Raw genomic sequence first — 24,340 nt, forward strand, 5'->3', positions numbered from 1 at the left:
TCTGGAAACAAGACAAAAAAATCTAAGTAAGAAAAGCATTTTTGCAGTGTAAGGCCTTTGTTCATCTTCGGAACACAAAGTACGATATTTCTGATGAAATCCAAGAGCTTTCTGACCCTGCATAGACAGTAGAGCTGCACTATTAATCGGTAAAAGATCGATTCTAAATGACAACGATTCCCCGTGTCTATTAAACCTCTGAAAAAGTCTTATCAGAACATTCTAGGGATGGCTCGATACCATAATTTTGGCTTTGGTACGATACCATAATCTAATACCACGGTATCATTACTAAATCGATACCATAGGCAGGGTTGCCAGGCTTTCACAAAACAAAACCTGTCCAATTGCTACTCAAAACTAGCACAAAACTAGCCCAATCACGTTTCGAGCGGTGTCCGCCGTTAAAAATCACATTCAGGGGGATAAAAAAAAAACATTTGGGATACCCCTGGTGAATTCGTATTTCAGGGGTTAAATATGACGTTATTTGGGGTCGCTTTAACCCGCGGACATCAAAAACAACCCGTGGCAACAGCGGAAAAACCGGGAAACCGCAGACTTGGCAACACTGACCATAAGTGAGAAATAACCAGCCTCAAAAGATAAGTGGTTTGAAAACAATTTAGTAAGTAATGTTAACACATCAGTTCATTTATAAATAATTATTTAGCTAGATTTAGCTGTAATACTGTTAGGTCAGTTTACCTAATTTTGCCAAAGAAAAACATTCTGATAAATTAGATACTTTTCACATTTACTTGAGTAAAACAAAAATGCTTAACTACTGTCTGCCTCTGATCTGTTGTGAATAGTTCATTAAAACTGAACATATGAATGATGCACTCACCTGTCGATCTCAATTCGCGGAAAATATCAGGATGAGCAATTGACTTGGCAAGATTTGATGTGTTGCCTCGTGCTTGCATACAGGTGCAGTAAGGTCAGTTCGTTCACCTTTATCATGTTTTGTATTTAAAATAATGCCATGTCTTATTCTACTGTTGTCTTTATTTACTAGTTTCAGGTGCATTGATGAATTTCATCTGTTTGGTGATCCATCGCGTTCTTCTGTTGTCACGTTTACCAGTTTTGCAGCAATTAGGGAAGCTGTTACAGTGAACTTCGGAACAGCAGCGTATGAAATACCGACTGGGCAAAACGATTATATCGAACCGTTTGAAATATAATATAGAACGGTGTTTTTTCCAGTACCGGTATACCGCGCATGTCATTCCAAACCTGTAGTATACGGGTTTGGAATGACATGTGGGCAAGTAATTCATGACAGAATTTTCATTGTTGGGGTAACTATATATGTATAAATAAACATTTGCCAAAAAAAAAATAAAATAAAAATAAATAAATAAATAAAAATACCAAGGATGTTCCAAACAGTTTATTAAATTGCAAATGTTCAGTTGTATTCTTACAGCTGTACTGCAAAGGCACAGACAAAATGAGGTAAATATACATTAAACGGTCACAGTTTTATAAATATCGTATAGATCAGATCTTACGTTGGTTTAGCTGTGTGGGGTTACAAATGTTCTCCTCTGCGGTGAGGAATTACATAGTACCTTGTAACTTAAACGATGTTCTTTTATCTCAGGAACATGCAAATTAGTTGCTTGTCCTCTCATTTTGTCAAATACGTTTCCTCTGAGATCTCCAACCAATGCATTCTAAACATTACTGTAAGATAAGCCAGCTAATAAAAACATGAAACGGTACAGTAAGACAGGTATTAAAAAAACAAAAACATAAAATGGCACAACACTTAAGCGTAGTGCGAATTAGTCACATTTCTGTGGAAACATTGCTATCTACTGATCAGTATTGTTGACACATGAACACTCTCTACCCTTTGATGTAAAAATGAAAAACAGTACTTTCTAAACGAGAACACAGAGTACCAGGCAAACACAAATTAAATAGTAGTTGTTATATATGCCGTCCCTAAATATTACTGCGTCCTAAATAAAATGACATTCGGTTCTAAAGATACATTCTCCACTTCTGACTTAAGAAAACTCAGAAGCAGAAAGATTGTCTGAGCATAAGAAATTCAACTTTGTCGTTCGTTGTGAAGCATTTTTAACACATTTTTGAGCAGTTTTGAGTGCCTTTGATCTCTGAATGCCTCACAGTAGACTTTTCTGTGGTAAACCAGACCAGCATGCTTTGCAACTTAACACCTGCAGCTAAAGACTTTATTAGACTCCTAACATGTAACAGTCTCTTTTGCAAATATTTGCTGTTATGCAAATACCACAACACCTGTCCACCTGTAATGAGGTCAAAGAGTAGTGGTTGGCGTTATACCTCAGAACAAAGTTTAATGTTATTCTGCAGTGAGACATGGTGCTGATAATAACATAAGAAAAAGGGCAAAAATGTGACATTTGAACACTGTAAGCACTTGGGAAGTTTGACAACATTAAAGAAACTTGAGGTCTTGAATTCCAGCAGACCGGATCTTTCATCATGCAACGATCAAAACACCAGCACTTTCCATCCGGGGTGCGTGAAGGAGCAGCCAAAGTAAAGGCTGTCCACCACCTGATCCAGCAGCCAATCAAACACCACTTCTCTGTTCCCTGAGCCAATCGTCACCCTCAGCTTGAAGTTTCCACCGTCGCTGGGATTGTTGTTGTTGCTCACAGGAAAGAGGTTGACAACTTCCATGTCGAAGGTCACAGAAGAGCCAACGGTGATGGCTGGTAGCTGGTTGGTCATCTCCTTTCCGTTCACAAACACGGCACCTGGAAAACGGAAGGCACACGATTGACTTGAGTGAGTAAGCAGTGTCTAGACACTTTTGAGATTTGAACTTCAAGTGGTGTTAGTCTGTTCATTTCTTTAAATCAGTTTAAACTATTCATTTCAATGAATCAGTTTAAAATTGGCTTAAATGATTTGTCATTTCTCATAAATCTCCCAACAGTCTATGAGTGTTCATTTAATTGTTATAGCAATAAACATTAATACTTAAACTACCAGTCAAAAGGTTTTGATTTTTTTCATGTTTTTTTAAAAGATGTCTGATAATTGATGATAAAGACGTTTATAATGTGACAAAAAATTTCTATTTCAGATAAATGCTGTTCTTCTGAACTTTCTATTCATCAAAGAAACCTGAAAAAAATTCTATTCAGCTGCTTCCAACATGATAATGTTTTTGAGCAGCAAATCAGAATATTATAATGATTTCTAAAGGATCATGTGACTGGAGTAATGATGCTAAAAATTCAGCTTTGAAATCACAAGAATAAACTACATTTTAAATATATATTCAAATAGAAAAAAGTAAAATAGTTTAATTTTTTAAATAGTAAAAATATTTCCAAATTGTACTATTTTTGCTGTACTTTGGATCAAATAAATGCAGGCTTGGTGAGCAAAAGAGACTTAACATTAAAAATCTTTTGACTGGTATTTTAGGTGTTTCCTCCAACTCAAAGAAAAATACTTTGAGCCATTTTGGCACAAATATTAACAGAAGAAAAATGAATACTTTTATTTTAGCAATGTTGTGCCAATAAAACATTTGTAATGTTACAAAAGGTTTCTATTTTAAATAAATGCTGTTCTTTTAAAGTTTCTATTCCCCCAAAAGCTTGGGAAAAAAGTATGTAAGGATTATGTAATCAGCTTCCAAAAATGAAGTACTCATAATTAAAGTATATTACATTTTATGATGCTCATAATCAGATTACAGTTGCTTTTTATGGATTATAGAATTACATATTACTCACATAATGGCACTAAATCATTCATAATTTATTGATTCTGAAAGACTCTGGGCATGTTATGTCATTGCTGTTTTCATGTTCATAGCCAAACCACTTTGACATGATATATTTACTTGAAGTATCTCTGAAAAAGTTCATACTTCAATAATTTAACAACACATTTGCAGGTTTACACTTCTCTGCATACATAGCATACATATGGACATACAAAATGAAATATTTTTATTGTTCAAGTGTTTAAATAATTTATTTTACATGTTTAAGATTGAATTAATTATTAGCTTTTTATCAACTTACAAACCCACTGCAGTTCTTACATTAAGCCTAGTTTATTTGCAATGTTTAATGTATTTTATAATGTTGAAATGAAAAGATAGAATATATTTTCTTTCTCTTTGCTTTTTATAGCAATATGATACGCTTAATGATGAGTTTAAAACAAGTTAGTTAAAATGTAATCTAAAAGTAATCTAAAAAGTAGTCAGAATACATTACCTAAAATGAGTAACCTAGCCCACGTTCACACTGTCAGTTTTTGGGATTGACAACCGCATTTACTTACAGGTGCGAGTCTTGAAATGTCCCGTTCACACAGCAGCTAACAGTCGCTTTTAGAATATTGTCTGAATAAACGTGCAACGGGAGTCAAGCCTGTATTTCTTACCAGTAATCATAGCAACAGCGACCAAAGCAATATCTAAGATGGTGACGTCCGTAAAACTGAAAGTATTACCACTTTCTGACATGACAATTGTACAACTGTGCCGTGAGTTCATCCATCAAATCGTGAACTGACAGCAGCTTTTAAATTCGAGTGGAAATTGGATCATTTGAGCCGCGCGCAGAACACAAAATTGACGGGAGGGAGCGGCTCCAGTGAAGACTAGATATAAAACTTTCAGATGACAAACAGCTCATTTCTCCGTCACTGTAAACACATTAAAGCATGCAGTACACGGTAAATGTGTGGTTGTGTGGCAGAGCAGCTCTCTAGTACTGCATGACATGACAGACAACTAGTTGTCCAGTCCTGTTCCGTTCACACAGCGTGTGTGTTCCGAGAATGCGGTTGTGAGTCCTGAAAATTTACAGGCGTGAGTTCGGTCACAGAATACAGTTGTCACACCCATAAATAACCGTACTGTGTGTGAACGGAACCATATTAAGGACTCAAATACGGTATTGACAACCGTATTCTGCTGCTGTGTGAACTACATTCGCTGTTGCCAACTACATTTTTCATCATGTAATGTGTAGTCAGTAATGGACTATAATTAGTAAGCAGTGCTGTCAAAGTCAAACCATTAATGCTGGCCATTAATTTTTCCACTTTAACGGTGATAAAATATTTATGGGGGTTGGCCACTGCACTCACAACTGCTGCTTCTGTCTTTTTTTCTTGACAAGAAGTGCGTTTGTTTAGTCGCAGAACATCTTTACGACCACATCAAATGGCACTCCAACTTCACTTAAACGCCAGGCGCTAGTCAAACGAGCGCAGGAAAGTTACAAGTGACGAGGAAGCTTCAGTAGAACAATGGTGAACTGCAGTCAGATGAGATGTTGTCAGGCCATATATCAGTAAAAACGAATTTACCTGTCGTGTCACTTTACTTTTCTGGTGTTGCATGAGCACGATTGGCTAGCATATGCACTAGTATATTTGCATAAGGCAATCTGATTGGCTGACGCCTGCGTTGCCGCTTGAAAAGTTTAAAAGTTTTCAGCTTCTGCCACGAGCAATGCCTCCATTCAAAGTAAACGAGAGGCGTTGACGCTAACGCCCCCGTGTGAATGCACTGCAATACCGCAAATGTAGCCTGTATCATTTCATATAAGCGTGAATGAAACTACGAGCATGCGTGTCAGATCCACGTCATGTTCAGCAGCGGCAGCTCTTAAAGTAATAGCAGCCAAATAACCTAATAACCAGCTGCTGTGATGTTTGTTAATCAAAGAAAAAAAGAGGAAATCAATAACATTTATAACTTTAAGGATTCATCTATATTTAATTTAGTATTTAGTGTCTGATAACTTTATTCAATTTTTGTTTTGTTTTTTTCTACTTGCTGAAGGGCACGGGTAAATAACGGGTTTATGTGAAGATTGTTTTAAGTTTAATTACATTGAATGTTATTTTTTTAAAGTCTAGTAAGTGTTAACATTGATAGCTCTCAATTATACTGTAATGTTGAATGGCTATAGTCAATGGTTAATTATTAGGAAAAAAAGAACAATGTCCTAGAGACATCAGTAATATTGGTATCAGTGATACCTTCGGTCATAAAAAATATTTAAATATTAAAAATATACTTGTCTTTATGTTGTTTCTACATTATTTTGAAGATCGAATTACTGCAATATAAATATATATTTTAAAACTTTAATGTTAGGTGGGATTAATCGTGATTCATTTCCGAAAAATGTGCGATTAATTAGTTATTTTTTTAATCGATTGTACTTGATTAAGCAGCACAACTGCTTTCAACATTGATACACTGATACACATTGATGAAAACTTGAGTAATGGCTGCTGAAAATTCAGCTTTGCCATCACAGCAATAAATTACATTTTTAAAATATAAAATTTTAAAATTGTACTGTTTTTACTGTATTTTTGATTAAATAAATGCAGCCTTGGTGAGAAGAGACTTTCAAAAACATGAAACAATTCTGTATATAATGAACAACCCAAAAAAGGTGTATAAATATTATTACAGTTGAACTATATTGTCCTGCTCGTACCATTAGTGGAGATGCAGACAGCCTGATCCCTCTGCAGTGAGTCTGTGTCAGTTCTGCTGTCCGCACACACACCCAAACTGTCACGCTTATCTGTCTGTCCAGCAGCTGTGATCCTGCAAACAAACAAGTGACAAAGCCAAAAATCAGACACACAATGAGTGAGACATACGATAAGCCTGCTGATATTTGATACTAAAAAAATTTTGCGATTCAGCATCTTTCTGTCGTTTTGAATAATTAATTGCTATATGCGTAATATGAGCTTAGCCTATTTATAGCGTCCCACTTTCATATATATCTGCTATGAGAATGAAATGATGTAGTACTTGAAGGTGAGGGTCTGGCCACAAAAGTAGGTGGGGGTGTTGGAGTACAGAACACCGCCGTGACCAGGCGATGAGTCATTGCGCATAGCGATGTTCTTCCTACTGCTTAAAATGTAACCATCCACACCCGGAAGCCATTCTGCAAACAAACAATAACATTCATGAAACATTCACATTCGCCTGAGGCGTTTTATGAAAGATTTCCATAGAAATTCTGTCATCATTTACTCACCCAAGCAGTTCCAAACCTGTATCAATTTCTTTCTTCTGTTGAACATAAAAGGAGATATTCTGAAGAATGTGGGCAACCAAACAGTTGCTGGTCCCCATTGACTACTTGAGGGTGAGTAAATGACAGAAGTTTTCATTTTTGGGTGAACTATCCTAGTTTAACATTAAAGAAAGCTAGGTTTCGTTCAGTCAGTACCGTGAGGTGCGAGTGTGGTGTAGCCGGTCTGCGGGATGCTCCACGGGCTCCATTCGGTTCGACCCTCTCCTCTGGCACATACGCGAAACAGGTGGTCGATGTGCGGGTCAAGATGGAGCACCAGGAACTCAGTGTCTTTTCCAATATATGCATCCTCATACTGAGAAGAGTTACCACGACGGTACTGCAACCGGTAGTCTTGAGGGGTGAAGTCATCGTCCACCTACACACAAACAGCAGGCATTACTAAGAGGGTCACGAACATGAAATGTCTGATGGACTTTAACATGGGATGCCAGACCCACCTTACACCAGCGCACCAGAACACCTCCTGGTCTCTCTACCAGCTCCTCGATCTGGACGGGCGGATGAGAGGCCACGCTGCCGTGCCGAGCCACGTGCGTACGGAACATCTGCAGCAAAGAGTCGTCCAGCTGTGCAGACAAACACGGCACATCCACCAGCACCGGTACCTCAGGCAGACTGAGGACACATCGGGAAGCACATGTATTTAGATATACTGTTTTATTCATTTTATTTATTTTTTAAATATTAAAAGGATAGTTCACCCAAAAATAAAAATGACCAAGATCTCACTTCAATTACTCATTTCAAGCCATCCTAGGTGTATATGACTTTCTTCTTTCAGATAAATTTCTAGACAAATAAAGTTCTGATGTGAATCGATGCATTTTTATAAAAAAAAAATACTCTAATAACTGTAATCCCTAGCTTCTGCCAACTGTCATATGTTCACGAGAGAGTGGTGCTCCAGTGGACGACAAAGGACGTAGGTGTAACATAAGCTCCGGTAAAAAAAAATCAGAACCAGTCTACTGTGGGCTTCTAGTGAAATCCTTGTTTTGTACTTCTAATTCGTGACTGGTGTTTTGTTTTGCTCTCCTCTCTGCACTACCACGTTCGTCACTTCTCACCGTCAGTTTAAATATGGATAATTTTCATACAGGTATGCATTGAATCACTTTAGAAGGCCTTTATTAACCCCCTGTAGCCACGTGGAGTACTTTTTATGATGGATGGAAGCACTTTACTGGACTTACTGAAAATCTAAACACCCATTCACTGCCATATAAAGCATTGAAGAGCCAGGATGTTTTTTAATGTAACTCTGATTGTATTCATCTGAAAGGAGAAAGTCATATACGCTTAGAATGGCTGTGAGGGTGAGTAAAGCATGGAGTAATTTGTATTTTTGGAGAAACTATCCCTTTAAGTATTATTTTGTTCTATTCCTAATTTCCAGTTTCTAGATATGCGTAGCTTGTATTTTCCCAAAATATATTAATTAAAGCGTATTAATGAATCGCCCCATTTAAAAGTTCTTTACACAGAGTTGCTTTGTGCTCTCCAAAAGTTATGGTAAAAATTAAAACAAATCTGAACATAATTTTTTTGCAAAGTCAGCATGCGAGCCTATCACACTAGTCTCACGCTAACACATTGACGCTTCAAACTATCCAAACACACAGATCCTCCTTTAGACTTGCAAGAGCGAATCCAACAAAATGCTGGCCAGCAAATGCATTAATGCAGGTTCGGTGAGTGATGAGTTTAAGAACTGTTCAAACCAAGGATAACTATGACACAAACTGTAAGTTTCTTCAATCTAATTCTGTGTGACTAGGGAACACGATAAACTATAAAAGCAATGACAGCCAATCAGAATCCACTATTAAAGGTTCATGAAACCCCAGACTACTTTTCCACCTCTGCTGAAGTTTTGTGTTGCACATCATAGCAGCAAGGTTAGCATCTATTAATTTTAATTGTTGGAGAAAACTGCTCAATTTTGAGCTTTTTTGCGCTATTTTCATCTTCCGGGTTTAAAATCTACATTGTGTTGACGTCAGTTTGTGACGTGGCAACGGACTATAGTACTTCGATGACGTGTTGGTGTCTCATAAATATTAATGAGGCTGCATGTTCTTATCCTACGAGAAGAGGCTTCACCTAATTATTCACGACAGCATGTGTTGATTTGCTATGACAGACGCTTCAGACTGTGAGACTGTGTATATTAACTGAGAGAAATGTTCATGGATCAAAGGAGTGTTTGTTTCTGTTTGCTTTATAAGAGTTCGGCACAAATGCAATTCATTCATAGAGTGTAATAACGTTTTTTACAACTCCTTGATGCAACCCATCAAAAGGATTATAAACGCTGCAAAATAAGCCTTAAAAGTTAATAGATGTGCAACAGTGCGTTCATATATATGTTTTCGCTGCAGAGTGCAAATGGCTGTACATTTGTGTTGTTAACTGAATGGGAGCGAAATAAAAGGTCTGAACCTGAAGTTGACTCTCACTTTGGTGAGAACTAACCAGTGTTGAAACAGGGGGGTTTCTTGACCCTTTGAAGAGTTCAAGCATTTAAAGCAGTAGATGACAAAACTGCAGTGTGCATTTAGAACTTGTAGCAATAGTCAACAATACACTGTATGGGGCAAAATTATTGATTTTACTTTTATGCCAAAAATCATTAGGACATTAAGTAAAGAACATGCTCCATGAAGATATTTGTACATTTTCTAGTGTAAATATATCAAAACATATTTTTTGACTAGTAATATGCATTGCTAAGAACTTCATCTGGACAACTTTGAAGGTGATTTTCTCAATATTTTGATTTGTTTGCACCAGATTCCAGATTTAAAATAGTTGTATCTCAGGCAAATGTTGTAACCATACATCAACGGAAAGCCTTCAGATGATGCATGAATCTCAATTTCAGAAAACTGACCCTTAATGACTGGTTTTGTGGTCCAGGGTCACATATAGTTATCATGATCTTTAGCTAACGTTGTTGGTGTGAACAGGCCTTTAGCAAGGACTCAACTGCTCATCAGTTTTTTGTTTCCGTAAACATATTTCTCATTCTTTTTCACAAACCGAGGGATGAGTCATTATTATTTCCTGTTGTATTTGTTCGCTTATAATGAGGCTTAATTGACAAGATGAATATTATAGATCGACAGGATCATCAAACACTCTCTACAAGGCTAAGACACTTTCAGATTATAGATCTTTTAAAAGTGCTTATTCTAAAATACAAGTTATTACTTAAATGGCATCCACAACGCAATTATTGCTGTAATAACTGTAGGCATGATAAAACTTGATCCCGGGTACATTTTAATTATGTAAAATGAATCATAACGAAGTCGGCATGGTTTATAAAGCTAAGCTTGGGTGATTCAGCACTCCCCTGCTGGTACGCTTGCCATCTCGCTATTAAACTTTAAGCAGATGCGTCACAAAACACAAAACAGCAAAGAGATGAGTCACAAAACCAGGCATTAGTAAAGGTTAGGTGACACATTTCTCAAATGAGTGCTTTAGTAATTATGTGAACACAGTCTTCTGAACTTCAGGAAGAGAAAGCTTTGCTTTCTGTGTTCTCAAGGTCTGAATCTCCATGTGTTCAGTGTTTCTAGACAAAAATTGAGAGTGACAGTGTGATATCAAAGCTCTTCTCTGTTCCCTGGCCCAGCCGAGGTTTGTTAAGTGAATGAGTCTGTGTGCTCCTCACCTGTCCAACTGGATCTGCAGGGCTTTCTTAGTGAAGCTGCCCAGCTTGTCCTCCTTCTCATTTATACCGCAGCGAATGGCAGCCTCCCCTGAAGGGACAGTCGTATTATTACATTCATAACTGAACGTTAGGGGCAGTAAAAATCAAACGGTAGCATATATATAACCAAATGAGCTCTAGAGGAAATTACAGCAACCAAGATGTGGTGTGGTTTTAACACTGTTTGTGGTAACTGTTAAATTCTTAAACATTCAATCAGCTAACAGTTTAATAGCTGGCAATTATCTAAATGGCAGGGCTCAACAATAAGGATTTTTTTCTGCTGGTCCATGAGCTAGTAGGTTTACAAACAAATGTAATCTACTGCATCTTCAGCTGCTCAGATGTCGGGAGTAAATGACGACGACTATGTTCATTATTACATCCAGCAACACAATGTTCATTGACTATGTTCATTATTACATCCAGACACCACAACACCTCAATCGATCGATCGGAGATCAAACATTAATGTTCACATTAATGTTCAAACAACATGTAAAAGTGAACTTTGCATCCGATGACCCCTTTAAAATGAACAACACAGTAACTTTATTTTGGTATGTGTTTCTCTGCAAGGTTGTGAAAAAAACAAGCCACTCAGATTTTGTTCCCACCGTGATATAAGAAGGGGATCTTATTATAATATTACCAGCCCTTAATCTGCACGTTTCCACCCATAGTGTCCCTATGATATTTTTGCAAGCGTCAACGGTGTACCACTTTTAACGCCATTGCAAAAGTACAAGCAAAGCATGCTAACTGTTCTGTCATTTGCTGCACAGACGAGCACAGAGCACTATTTGAGTCCCAGCCTCAGAGGAGACCAGACAGCAGTAGATTTATTGATTTATTTACTGTATATTACACTGCTGCAACACAGATCTAATATAAACATGAAATTTCTTTCCCAGCTGTTTACATTCACAGACATAACCGACTGTTTTTGTAACTCCTGTGTGTTTTAACATAAACTTGTGTGTATTTGACACTTTGTAGTTTAAGCGCAAAAACACATATGAGGTGCAAACTGTAAAGGCACAGCCTTATTCTGAAAAAAAGGGGGTGGGGAGCAGCAGCTCATCTGCATTTAAAGAGACGTACAAAAACGGCGTGTTTCTGCTTCTACTCAAAACAGGCATTTTCAAAATGATATAATGAAATGATCTGTAGGGTATTTTGAGCTGAAACTTCACAGATATATTCTGGGGACACCTGAGACTTATATTACATCTCGTAAAGGCATAATAGGTCTCCTTTAAGCCATCTTTATCGCTGAGCCTTGAATAGCCACATATTCACACAGTTTGATCAGATACTGTCAGATAATCAAATTGCTGCTATTCAGCTATTTATTATGCAAACACCCAGCTTGATTTCGTATCATACCACTGACACAGTCATACAAGCTGACCTATGAAAGAAACTGACGGCTGATTATTGTATGGTTCAAGGCTAAATCTAATTTTCTGATCTGATAAATAACTTCTCATAGCAAATTATGGTCTTTCCTTACTTCTTTCTACTTAGACAAAATCAGATTAGTTGAAGAATAACTGTAGCCCTAACAATGACTGGCCAGCCTCCGCTTGCATTGATCTGACAGACTCACCCTCTCGGAGCAGCTCATCAGCCGTGCTGACTCCATGCTCAATGAGCTTCTGACAGTCATCTAAAGGACTGACACTGTCCAGCTCGATGTTGTCAACCTCTTGCAGCAAAGTGTTCAGTCTCTCGGTCAGCAGTCGACTCACTGCCGTCTGCAGCTCCTGAAAGTGCCGTTGCAGAGCCTCACGAGTCTGACTGGCACTGCCACGCACCTAAACACACACACAAAGACAAGATTTACATACTGATCTCCATTACATTACTTATGAGAACTGTTGAGGAAAACATTTCCTCTGTATAGCCTAATAAATGCACATTTCCTCAAACCACAAGCTAAAATGAGCCTGTGACACTGATTTCAAGAAGTAACTTCAATCTAGCACACTATTCAGACAGGATTTGTTTTCTAAACAATGTTTGAATTACAATGATAGATAACAGATGTTTTACTCAGGATGTTGATGAGGTTGTACCAGGTAGTACAAGAAAATGATCTATAGTTAAATTAAATTACAGTTAATCAGGAGAAAAAATACCCTACTATTAAAAAGGTCTGAAGGTCTTTTTTTTTTTTTTTTTAAATATGTCTTGAATGCTCACCAAGGCTGCATTTATTTGATTAAATTACAATTTAAAACAACAGTTTTCTATATGAATATATTTTAAAATGTAATTTATTCCTGTGATTTCAAAGCTGAATTTTCAGCATCATTACTCCAGTCTTCAGTGTCACATGATCCATCAGAAATCATTCTAACATGCTGATTTGCTGCTCAGGTAATATTGTTTACTAATGTCTAAATCAATGTTGAAAACAGATGTGCTGTTTAATATTTTTGTGGAACCTGTGATACTTTTTTTTTTTTTAATAGAAAGTCAAAAAAAAAAGAAAAACAGCATATATTTGAAACAGAAATACTTTGTAGCATTTTAAATGTCTTTACTGTCACTTTTGATTAATCTAATGCATCCATGAAGAATTAAAGTATTAACTGATCCCATGATCAAATGATCCCATGTTTAAAAAAGTAGGTTATTTAAAAAAATATTTTTACAAAGTGAGGAAAAAGTACCTAAATTCCTAAAGGATCAAAATAGAAGTACTGTACAAATTTAACATGTCAGAGGAAACAAATCCTCTCTGAATAAAGATTCAGAAACAAAGAAACAAAACGATAAATAAATAATAAACCTGATTTGAATGCAAAATACAATTCTACTTTTATAGATTACATCGACCAATTTATTCAGAAATTACAAAGCATGCATTTAGTCATTTACGTAATAAGGGCTGCATATACCAAAGATGGGAATCTCTGGTATCATCTGTGTAAGTCACTTGTTTTGTACATGTAGTGTAAGTCTGAAAGCGGAAGTGGTGAGAAGTGAATGGCACATTTCAATTTTCTTGATGTATCTTTCAGACTAGCTGCTTCACCTTCAACAAAATGGAGCCAAGAGTGACAGGAAGCCTAGCGGTTTTCAGTGTAAAAAAAAAAAACAGTTCCTCTTATGAGCATGAAACTTGCGCTTACAAAAGAAGCTTAGCTTGGGCTCTTCAATGCCACATATCAATGAACATTTGTGTGTTCATTGATATGTGCATTAAATGAATTATGACCCAGCACACTACGGCTTAAAACCTAGTGAACTATCACACACAAGCACTCTTCACACTGACATAAAAGGAGATGTTAAAAACAAAAATCACACTCTGTAATTAAAAAAAATTCCTTGAGTCATATTTCTGGAACGAGGAAAAGTCTCATTCTCTTAGAATCAGTGAAACGCAACACTGCCCTGGACGAAAACATGTTGACAGAAACACACACACACAACAGACCGCGGTGCAAACGTGTTGAAGATTTGCACCATGGAACTCGACAGACTGCCGTCACAGTGTGTGTAGGTAGAGATAACACCCCTGTCGTCCAGGAAGTGGGAAGAGAGTCTAAAATAACACAGATAAAGTGGCGCAGGATAAATGGATGAAACCCAGAAGAGACCGTGTTATTAATAAACCCTAGTGGAAAGTTCCAGACTTCGCTTTGTTTGCAGCTGACACAGGAAATGCTTCTGTCCAGAGACGTGCATCATTCCTCATACGGTGAAGTCTTATCGGGATTAATCTGGACATTTCGAGCCAGGACAGAATCCTCTGCCTAAATATTGTCATTCGTGACAATGCGCTGCGAGGTGTGTGTGGAGGGTGGAGGCAGGATCTCAGGGTTCTGCTGCTTTGGGGAATAGAAGTGCTGACACTTCAGGATGTTTAGACTTAGCCTCTTCCCAGAGATTCAGTTTTATGATCCTACAAAACTCTGTAAAAATGTATAATGTCAGATGCACACTGACACACATGGACACTATGGGTGGGAATCAGCAGGGACTTGGCCAGATATATTGATATCTGAGTCACAGTAGAGTAATATTCTAATAGAGAGGTAGAGCAGCACTGGGATAAAGAGAACAGAACCAGTATAAATGCACTGCAGATATCATAAATGTTTAATGTAACATTTTTTGAAATTTGTCAGATTCAGGAGAATCAGAAGGCAGAATCCTGACTGAACAGGGGAGGATTTGGGGATGAAGGTGGGTAATTAGCTATTAAGCAACGCGAAAGCTGGTGATGATAAAGACGGGCATTATATATGTATGCTGTGATAGGTGTCGCATCCCTATATGTAGACGTGGATCAGCTGATAAGAGCTTGAATAACGTGACCTGCCAGATCTAATGCACACTTGATTTTTAGTGTAATGTGGTTAAAATGTATATTTTTAGCTTGTTTTGTGTTTGGATATTGGTCAAATTCACAAAACAACAACAGTAATTTCATCTTCCCATTAAAGCCCGAAATGAAATTTAGCAATCTTTAAAGAAAAAAACAACAACAAAAAAGATAAATCATAATAATCATAATATATAAAACAGTAAATTAAATAATAATAAATAACAACAACAACAACAACAACAATAGATTTATTATTATATTATACCCAGATTTAAGTACAGAGCTAATTTTCATCTGAATTCCAAATAATAATAATAATAACAACAATAATAATAATAAAAATAATAATAATAATAATATTTAATACATTTATTTAATAAGCACTATTGACAGTCCATGTCTGCCCCAGATTTAGGTATACAGCTCATTTTTATCTGAATTCCAAATAATAATAATAATTATTATTATTATTACATTTATTTAATATGCATTATTGACAGGCATGGCTGCCTCAGATTTAGGTACAGAGCTAATTTTTATCTGAAGTCCAAATAATAATAATAATAATAATAATAATAATAATAATTATTATTATTATTTAATATACACTACTGACAGTCCACGGTTGCCCTAGACTATATAATAATAATAATAATAATAATAATAATAATAATAATATGTAATATAATAACAACAACAACAATAATAATAATAACAACAATAATAATAATAAACAATAATAATAGTAAATAATAATAATTTAATCTGTAGTCCCTGAGCATGATCATTACATAATAAAATAAAATAAAATGAAATGAAATAAAATAAAATAAAAGACAATATGAAAATTTAAATATAAATTTTTAATGAGAGAATATCTCGTTCAGTTTAATCTGTAGTACCTGAGCAGAATAATAATAATAATAATAATAATAATAATAATAATAACAACAACAATAATAATTTAATCTGTAGATTAATACAGACTAATAATTTAATCTGTAGTCCTAAATATATAATATAAAATAAATAATATAATATAATATAATATAATATAATATAATATATATAAGTACCTGAGCAGGATGATGATGATGATGATGATGATGATAATAATAATAATAATAATAATAATAATAATAATAATACAGCAATAAAATTTAATGAAATTTAAAAAACAATTATAAATATAGTTTTTTTGCTGAGAGAATATCGGTATAGAAAATTTAGGGTACTTTGATATTGACTTGGACTATTGGACTATTGGACCTGAACATTTTGTTTCATGTGTTTCTCATGTTCTGGCTCATGGGTGATAGGCGATGTGAAACAGAGGCCATTTGCAGGTTTTAAGGAAGCCTCAGTGACTGAGACCTAGTGTAACAACTTAAAGAGGAAGTAGACTAGAAACAGCTAATTTGAAAGATACAACATCAAACTGACCAGGAAGCTTCAGTTCTTTTAATACATGAGGAATCTCAATACAGACGAGTCTCTACAACCGGAAGCTGGAAGTACTTCTACTCATGCAGAAAAAAAATGTAGTTTGACCCAAAGATTGACCACAAATGTTTTGTCCTTGCTGTGAATAACAGAGCATGTGATATGATCATATCAGATGGGATGCACATATGGGATCTCCCTCAGACAGCTGCACACGCTGTGAGGTTAATCACAGTACCGTGGGGCGTCACACAATCACTAGTCAATGATCCTAAAAATTTGGTTTAATTCTCTGTCCTGTGCAGGATGTGAGCAGCGAGCGCTCTCATTCTCTGAGAAACAGTTTACTGTCTCATATGAGGAGCAGGAAATTACAGCCTTGTTTACACTTTAAACGAGGCATTCTGGGAGGTGGGGGGAGGAGGAAGTTGGGTAAGATGCCAGAAGCCAAGTCTGAAGATAACAGCGAGCAGCAGGCCGGCTTTACATCCTACAGCCACCCCGGGAGACGTGCGGCATGAATCAGCCCTTCTGTGCTGACCAACCGGCTTCCTGGCATAGAGGAACCGACTCACTTCACCGACAGCAGGAGTATCATTTACCCTCGCTTTCTCTCAGAAACACCCTCATATGTCGCATTATTTGGCTACTGTGTAGGGAACCACTCCCTTTGTGAAGCTGAATTGTTTCTGGCATTTTCAACAGTGTGTTTGATGATGTTGTTGTATTATTTTAGGCAATAGTGCATGCTGGGTAAGATCAATAGCAATTTCATTACTGTCTCTGTGGGTTTGGCTTGACTGTAACAATGTGTCCTAACCAGACGGGATGAGATAAAGACAAAACGGCGATCTCCTCCATGAAAATCTGTTTTTATCATAGCCGGCCATGACTGAGACAAGAGATAAGCAACAGAGATGAGATGGGATTTTTTTCTAATACTTCTATTACTATTTCTGCTAGGGTTGTGTGCCAGACAGATAGAATATTTGATTTATATTTGATTTATTTAATATTTTATTTATATAATATTTAATTAATTAATTTATGAATTAATTCTAAAAGTATACATCTATTTATAGATAGATAGATAGATTTATTTAATATTTAATTTATTTCGAAATTAATTATACATTTGTAAATGTATTTATCGTTAGAATATTTAATTTATTTAATATTTAATTAACTTATTTCTAAATTAATTATACATTTCTAAATTTATGTATAGATAGAACATTTTATTTATTTAATATTAAATGTATTTATTTATAAATTATTTAGAAATGTATAAATTGTTTTAGAAATAGATAGTTAGAATATTTAATTTAATATTTAATTAATTAATACATTAATTATACATTTATACGTTTATTTAAAGATAGATAGCATATTTTATTTATTTAATATTTAATTAATTTTTATAAATTAATTATAAATGTATACATGTATTTACAGATTAATTATACATTTATTTATAGATAGACAGATAGATAAAATATGTAATGATACCATATAATAAATATATACATTTAAATTATAAAATATTTTAATTTATTTAATATTTAATTAATTTATTTATAAACTAATTATAAATGTATACATTTATTTATAGATAGATAGATAAAATATTTGATTTAATTTATTTAATATTTAATTAATTTATAATTAGCCATATTTCATTGTATTTAATACATTAATATATAATATTATAATATAAAAATAAAAACTAATTTCAAATATGAATAAATATTATATAACAGTATATAATTAATATTAATACTGCACACGTCTAATTTTTAGGTGGAACAACATTACATTTCTCAGATTACCTGTTGAATTTCATTAAATTATAATTCAGGTGGTAAATTCCACATCAAATCACTAATTAAACTCAAACTTATGAATTGAAATATAGCCAATTATTAAATTCTGAATTTTAGCCAACCCTGATTTCTGCAGTGTCACACTGGGTTGCCCTGCCCACTGTGAAATATCATGTTTTAAAATACTAGCGTGTATATGAAATACATTCTGATTGGCTGTTATTGTGTCACACTGCACAGCAGTTTCAGTATGGACTGGCACATTGCTGATTATTGGAAACCTATTCATTCTTTCAGCAGCAGTGCAGAGAGTCACAGCCGTACCTGCTTGCGTGCCTGGTTGAGTCCATGCAGTCTCTGCTGTAGCTCGCTTCTGTAGTTTTGGGCTGCTTCGATGCTCTCCTTCGCCTCCTGTAGCAACGCCTCTGCCTCAATTGACATCCTTGTTGACCTCTGCCAAAGCACAAATATCAAGGTAAAGTGCATGAAAACATTTCCATCGCTAAAGCCATCTTTACTTAGACTGGATTTATCATTTACGGGTTAGAAATCATTCAAGAGAAAGGCTAAAACCAAAACACGCCCACTTCGGAAAATGTCAGGCTAACAAAGCTAAAATAATAATAACAGGAGCATGAAATTCCACACAGGTCTGTTCTCCACGCTCATAAAAAACTGAACAGCAACTTTATGAAACCATCAGGCCATCGTTTCCACGTCATGTGGATGTGAGGAAGCGTGTTTTGAATCATAACACATTCACAGACTTATCTGTTAAAGTTTAGCAAAAGAGGATGATGCAGTCACGTATAGTTATGACTAAAAGGCTCAGACACTATAACCTTGTGAAACCACATCCATGTCAACTGTCGTTTCAGTGCAAAAATCACAGGAGTCATGGAAATTAATCACCGGCCTGAAGGCTACACATATATATCGAAAACAAGACCTGATGAGACGTGTGTGCTATAAACACACGCTACTAAATTGAAGCAGTGAGTCAAAGAACAGCACAACAGTGTGAGCCACAGTTTTTGATAGGATGACATCAATCTGTGACACTCGACACACTGCTGTGCCTGTTTGTGCTACTTCAGGTTTAGATAACAAATCTGTGACCAACCCATGTACAACACAGAGCAAAACCAACACTTAATGGATATATAAAAATTCAACTAACCATATATAGCTTTAAAAAGTAATATTTATTTGAAATATGGCTTTTCAATGCTAACATCAAAAAGCTACAGTTGAAGACAAAAGTTTACATACACCTTGCAGAATCTGCAAAATGTTAATTACTTTACCAAATAAGAGGGATCATACAAAATGCATGTTATTTTTTATTTAGTGCTGACCTGAATAAGATATTTCACATAAAGGAAGTTTACATGTAGTCCACCAGAGAAAATAATAGTTGAATAAAATGACCCTGTTCAAAAGGTTACATACACTTGATTCTTAATACTGTGTTGTTACCTGAATGATCCACAGCTGTGTTTTTTTGTTTAGTGATAGTTGTTCATGAGTCCCTTGTTTGTCCTGAACAGTTAAACTGCCTGCTGATCTTCAAAAAAATCCTTCAGGTCCCACAAATGATTTGGTTTTCCAGCTTTTTTGTGTGTTTGAACCCTTTCCAACAATGACTGTATGATTTTGAGATCCATCTTTTCACACTGAGGACAACTGAGGGACTCATACGTAACTATTACAGCAGGTTCAAACGCTCACTGATGCTCCAGAAGGAAAAACAATGCATGAAGAGCTGGAGGTGAAAATGTTTTGAAGATCAGGGTAAATTTAACTTATTTTGCCTTCTGGGAAACATGTAAGCATTATCTGTAGACTCTGAAGGGCAGTACTAAATGAAAAAAATATTATATTTAGGCAAAATAAGAAAAATGTACGCATCTTTATTCTGTTCAAAAGTTTTCACCCCCAGCTCTTAATGCATCATGTTTCCCTTTTGAAGCATCAGTGAGTGTTTGAACCTTCTGTAATAGTTGCATGTGAGTCCCTCAGTTGTCCTCAACTGGATGGATCTCAAAATCATACAGTCACTGTTGGAAAACACACAAAAATGCTGAAAAACCAAAGAATTTGGAATTTGTGGTACCTGAAGGATTTTTCTGAAGAACAGCAGGCAGTTTAACTGTTCAGGACAAACAAGGGACTCATGAACAACTATCACTAAAAACACAGCTGTGGATCATTCAGGTAACAACACAGTATTAAGAATCAAGGGGATGTAAACTTTTGAATGGGGTCATTTTTATAAATTCAACTATTATTTTCTCCTGTGTGAAATATCAAGTCAAATCAGGCCAGGATTAAAAAAAATAACATGCATTTCTATATTTCTATATATATTATGTATAATCACTCACATTTTGGTAAAATAAGTAACATTTTGCAGATTCTGCAAGATGTGTGTAAACTTTTGACTTCAAATGTATGTGTCCCCAACAAATATTATATAAATGTGGTGCATATTAGAAAATATGGCTAGTAATTCTAAAAAAAATATTGGGCCTAGTGTTTGCTCTGTTAATGACCAGTCACAACAAGGACAATACCTATACCACAACTACAATGACAAAACACTTTCAGAAAAGGAAAAAAAAAGTACAAAAGCTGTCATTGGGGCGGTACCTTTTAAAAAGGTACGCATTTTGTACATAAGGAGCCGAAATAACTTAAAGCTACATATTAATACCTACCTTTTAATTAGCTCTCACGTCTTTACCGATCCGTTTTAAAGCTAGCATGCTACGGTGAAACCACTTCCGTTGAAGATGAAGCGAAAACAACTGCACTTTTCTTTCATGTGCCCATGTGGCTTAAATTCACAAGCATGACTGAATCAAAACTACAACTTAACTTCTGTACAGTAGTGCCTGTGTAACACTAATGTCATTGTGCAAGAGAGAACAGCTGCCTGTTTTTTTCTGCGTGTACTTGAACACAAATACCAGACAGGTGGATTGTCAGCAAGCTATTCAGTTTACCCTTGTTTAACACAAAGATGCTGACCTCAGTGCACAGAACAGAGAATGAACCTGTGTTTAACTCTCCATAACACCCTTTCATCAATACACCTGTGAAAGAGAAACCTAAATAACAAAACGTGACCTGCACCAACAAGCCTGCGAGTTTCTACCTTATGATCAGTGGCTAAAAAAACGTTATGAGTTGCAACAGCGGCATATTTAGCAAATTTTGACGTTTCGTGATCAAGGCAAAGGGAGGGGTTCTCCAAAATCACTGTCTAATCCTGTGATTTAGCAGCAGGGATCTCATCCAGACTGGGGTTAGTAATCTAGGCAAAGAGCATTAAGACAAGCAATTTCATTATCTATTGCTCTTCCAGAATCCTTTCCCACAAGTGAATTCATCAGGGAGTACAGCGGAGGACTGGCTAACTTTCAGAAGGACACCAATGACCTAGATTTGAAAAAATCTTCTGCCAAAAGACAATGTTGGGAATTCCAGTGTGAGATGTCTCTGATCCGAGAATGATGTGTCCTACTTCACAATCTGACCGTTCACTGATAAGGGCCATGGTTTAAAGGGCCCTTCTATTCAGATGAACTAAAGATGCATTTAAGCAAACAAACATAGGTGTTTATAACAACTATCAGATATCTCATGCATTCAGCTTTACGGTTATGCTTTTACATAAAAATGCGTATTCCTCTTCTGGTCCAGTCCAAGCATAACAGGACAGTTATGTAAAGCGCAGTCAGTCTCTATGGGCCATACTGATGCATCGTGCACACTCAACATGTTTATACATGTCCAAAACAGTAAAAATGAAAGTCTGATTGAAGAAGAGCAGTACAAATATGTAAACATCTAAAAAATATCTAATATCAGTGTCAGCTATGAAAAACAATTAAAATGTTTAACAATTATTTTCAAACTCAAAAAGCAGCAGGCTCTTCTGAGAGGATCGCCACACCAACACTCATCACTTTAAGTCATTACAGTAAGTTCTTCAAACTGCTCCACCCATAAACCTGCTCACGAAGAGACAACATCTCTAACTTAGCAGGGAAAAATAAACTGTAACAAAAACGTGAGGTATTATTAAGCGATTTTTTCCTGTATTACCTTATGCGATCCTGTCTTGTGTCATATTAACTTCTGCCGCGGAGTTCCGCCATTGACGCCCTGGCAACAGTAAAGAGCTAGAGGCACATATTTTCACTTTGATACCAACCTGTCAACCAATCAGATGCCGCGATGCTGTGTTTTCCTGCTGTCTGCTGTCAGTTCTAGCCAATCAGATGAGTGAACCTCTTTTGACCCCGCCCCATCTTTTGTTAAAAACCCAAAGCGCATGAAGGCGTCAGCCTAGAGGTCCTCTGGCGTTAAACAACAAGTGAAGGTAACTTTGTGTTAATCACAAAATGATGGCTGTTACCTTGCAGATGTTTATTAGCTAAGAAGAATATCAAATCTCAAGACTTTCACGAACATTTACAACTAGTTTTGTCACAATGCGGAATGCAAAACTTGCTGTGAAATATGCGAGTAGACTGTTTAGCTTTGTTATGTGCTATTTATTATGCAAAATATACTATCTAGAGTTTTCTACGCAAACCTATCATTTTAAAACAAGGTTTAAAATATCATTAATATATATTAAATATATAGTATATAAGATTTGGAGTCTTGTGATAAGTTATATAGAGGGTTTGCACTTGCGTCACGATTTGCAGCCATATTGGAGATACTCGGATGTAAACAACAGCATGAATTGCAAGGTTAATGTACTACTGAATACTTCTTTCTGCTAATTAATGTTGTCTAAACCATGGAAAAACGTGTTGAAGCTGCTAAATCATGTAGAGAAGGACTTTGTAAGCAGGAAAGGGAGCAATAATTTAACTAAATATTAACTAAAGTTAATGGGTGGTAAAGATATGTGCAAGCAATATTAATTAAGATATTAGTCTAAATTTCACCTACCTGACTGATGAGAATGAACATGAATGTTGTCAAGATTCTTGCCCTGAAATTCCGGTTAGGGTTGGCCAACCACAAATGACAGTTTTTTGCACTCCTCGCCTTGATTTTTTAAAAAAAAAAATAAAAAAAAAAATAAGTATATATATATATATATACACACTATCGTTCAAAAGTTTGGGGTCAGTACATTTTTATTATTTCTTTTTTTTTTTTTTTTTTTAAGAAATTAATACTTTTATTCACCAAGGATGTATTAAGTTAATAATAAATAATTTACATTGTTATAAAATATTTATATTTTGAATAAACCCTGTACTTTTAAAACTTGTTATTCATGAAAGAATCCTGGAAAAAAAAAAAAAAAATCACAGGTTCCAAAAAATATTTGGCAGCACAACTGTTGATATTATCCAACACTGATCATTCTAATAATAAATCCGCATATTAGAATGATTTCTGAAGGATCATGTGACACTTAAGACTGGAGTAACAGCTGATAAAAATGTAGCTTTTCATCACAGGAATAAATTCTATTTTAAAGTATGTTAAAATAAAAAACATTATTTTATATTGTAAAAACATTTTGCAATATTACTGTTTTTTTTCTATATTTTTAATCAAATAAATGCAGCCTTGATGAGCATAAGAGACTTCTTTAAAGACTATTACAAGTCTTACTGACCCCAAACTTTTGAACGGTAGTGTGTATATATATATATATATATACACACATATAGAACTTTTGGCAGTCTATGGGTCATTCTATAATTGTGGGTACATCTCATGTCCATGAAGTATATTTTTAATATATTTATGTTAATATAAAGCCCCAATGCTTAATTTTCTAGTGCAGAATTATATTTTTTCCAATCACACTGCTATATGTTGAAAAAGCCATATCTTTCAAAAATTC

General features: G+C 35.4%; 1 protein-coding gene across 1 annotated transcript; it reads right to left on the reverse strand.

Moving 5' to 3' along the window:
- Nucleotides 1-1,384: 1,384 nt before the first annotated feature.
- On the reverse strand, nt 1,385-22,654 carry crlf3 (cytokine receptor-like factor 3). Its single transcript, XM_051106067.1, has 9 exons — nt 22,567-22,654; nt 18,778-18,906; nt 12,455-12,662; nt 10,804-10,891; nt 7,559-7,736; nt 7,254-7,476; nt 6,827-6,965; nt 6,501-6,613; nt 1,385-2,765 (listed from the first exon to the last, which is right to left on the reverse strand). The coding sequence occupies exons 2-9, from the start codon at nt 18,892-18,894 to the stop codon at nt 2,497-2,499; spliced, it is 1,335 nt and encodes a 444-aa protein (XP_050962024.1). The 5' UTR covers nt 18,895-18,906; nt 22,567-22,654; the 3' UTR covers nt 1,385-2,496.
- Nucleotides 22,655-24,340: the final 1,686 nt, after the last annotated feature.

The sequence above is a fragment of the Labeo rohita genome, chromosome 3 (assembly GCF_022985175.1).
Source record: "Labeo rohita strain BAU-BD-2019 chromosome 3, IGBB_LRoh.1.0, whole genome shotgun sequence".
Classification (NCBI taxonomy): Eukaryota; Metazoa; Chordata; class Actinopteri; order Cypriniformes; family Cyprinidae; genus Labeo; species Labeo rohita.

Excerpts from the sequence above, each read along its gene's own strand:
- crlf3 (XM_051106067.1), bottom strand. The coding sequence starts at position 18,894 with ATGTCAATTGAGGCAGAGGCGTTGCTACAGGAGGCGAAGGAGAGCATC. Across the intron at positions 12,663-18,777 it reads TCAACCAGGCACGCAAGCAG|GTGCGTGGCAGTGCCAGTCA; the intron begins GTACGGCTGTGA and ends GTGTGTGTTTAG. Across the intron at positions 10,892-12,454 it reads TGATGAGCTGCTCCGAGAGG|GGGAGGCTGCCATTCGCTGC; the intron begins GTGAGTCTGTCA and ends CTGTCCCTTCAG.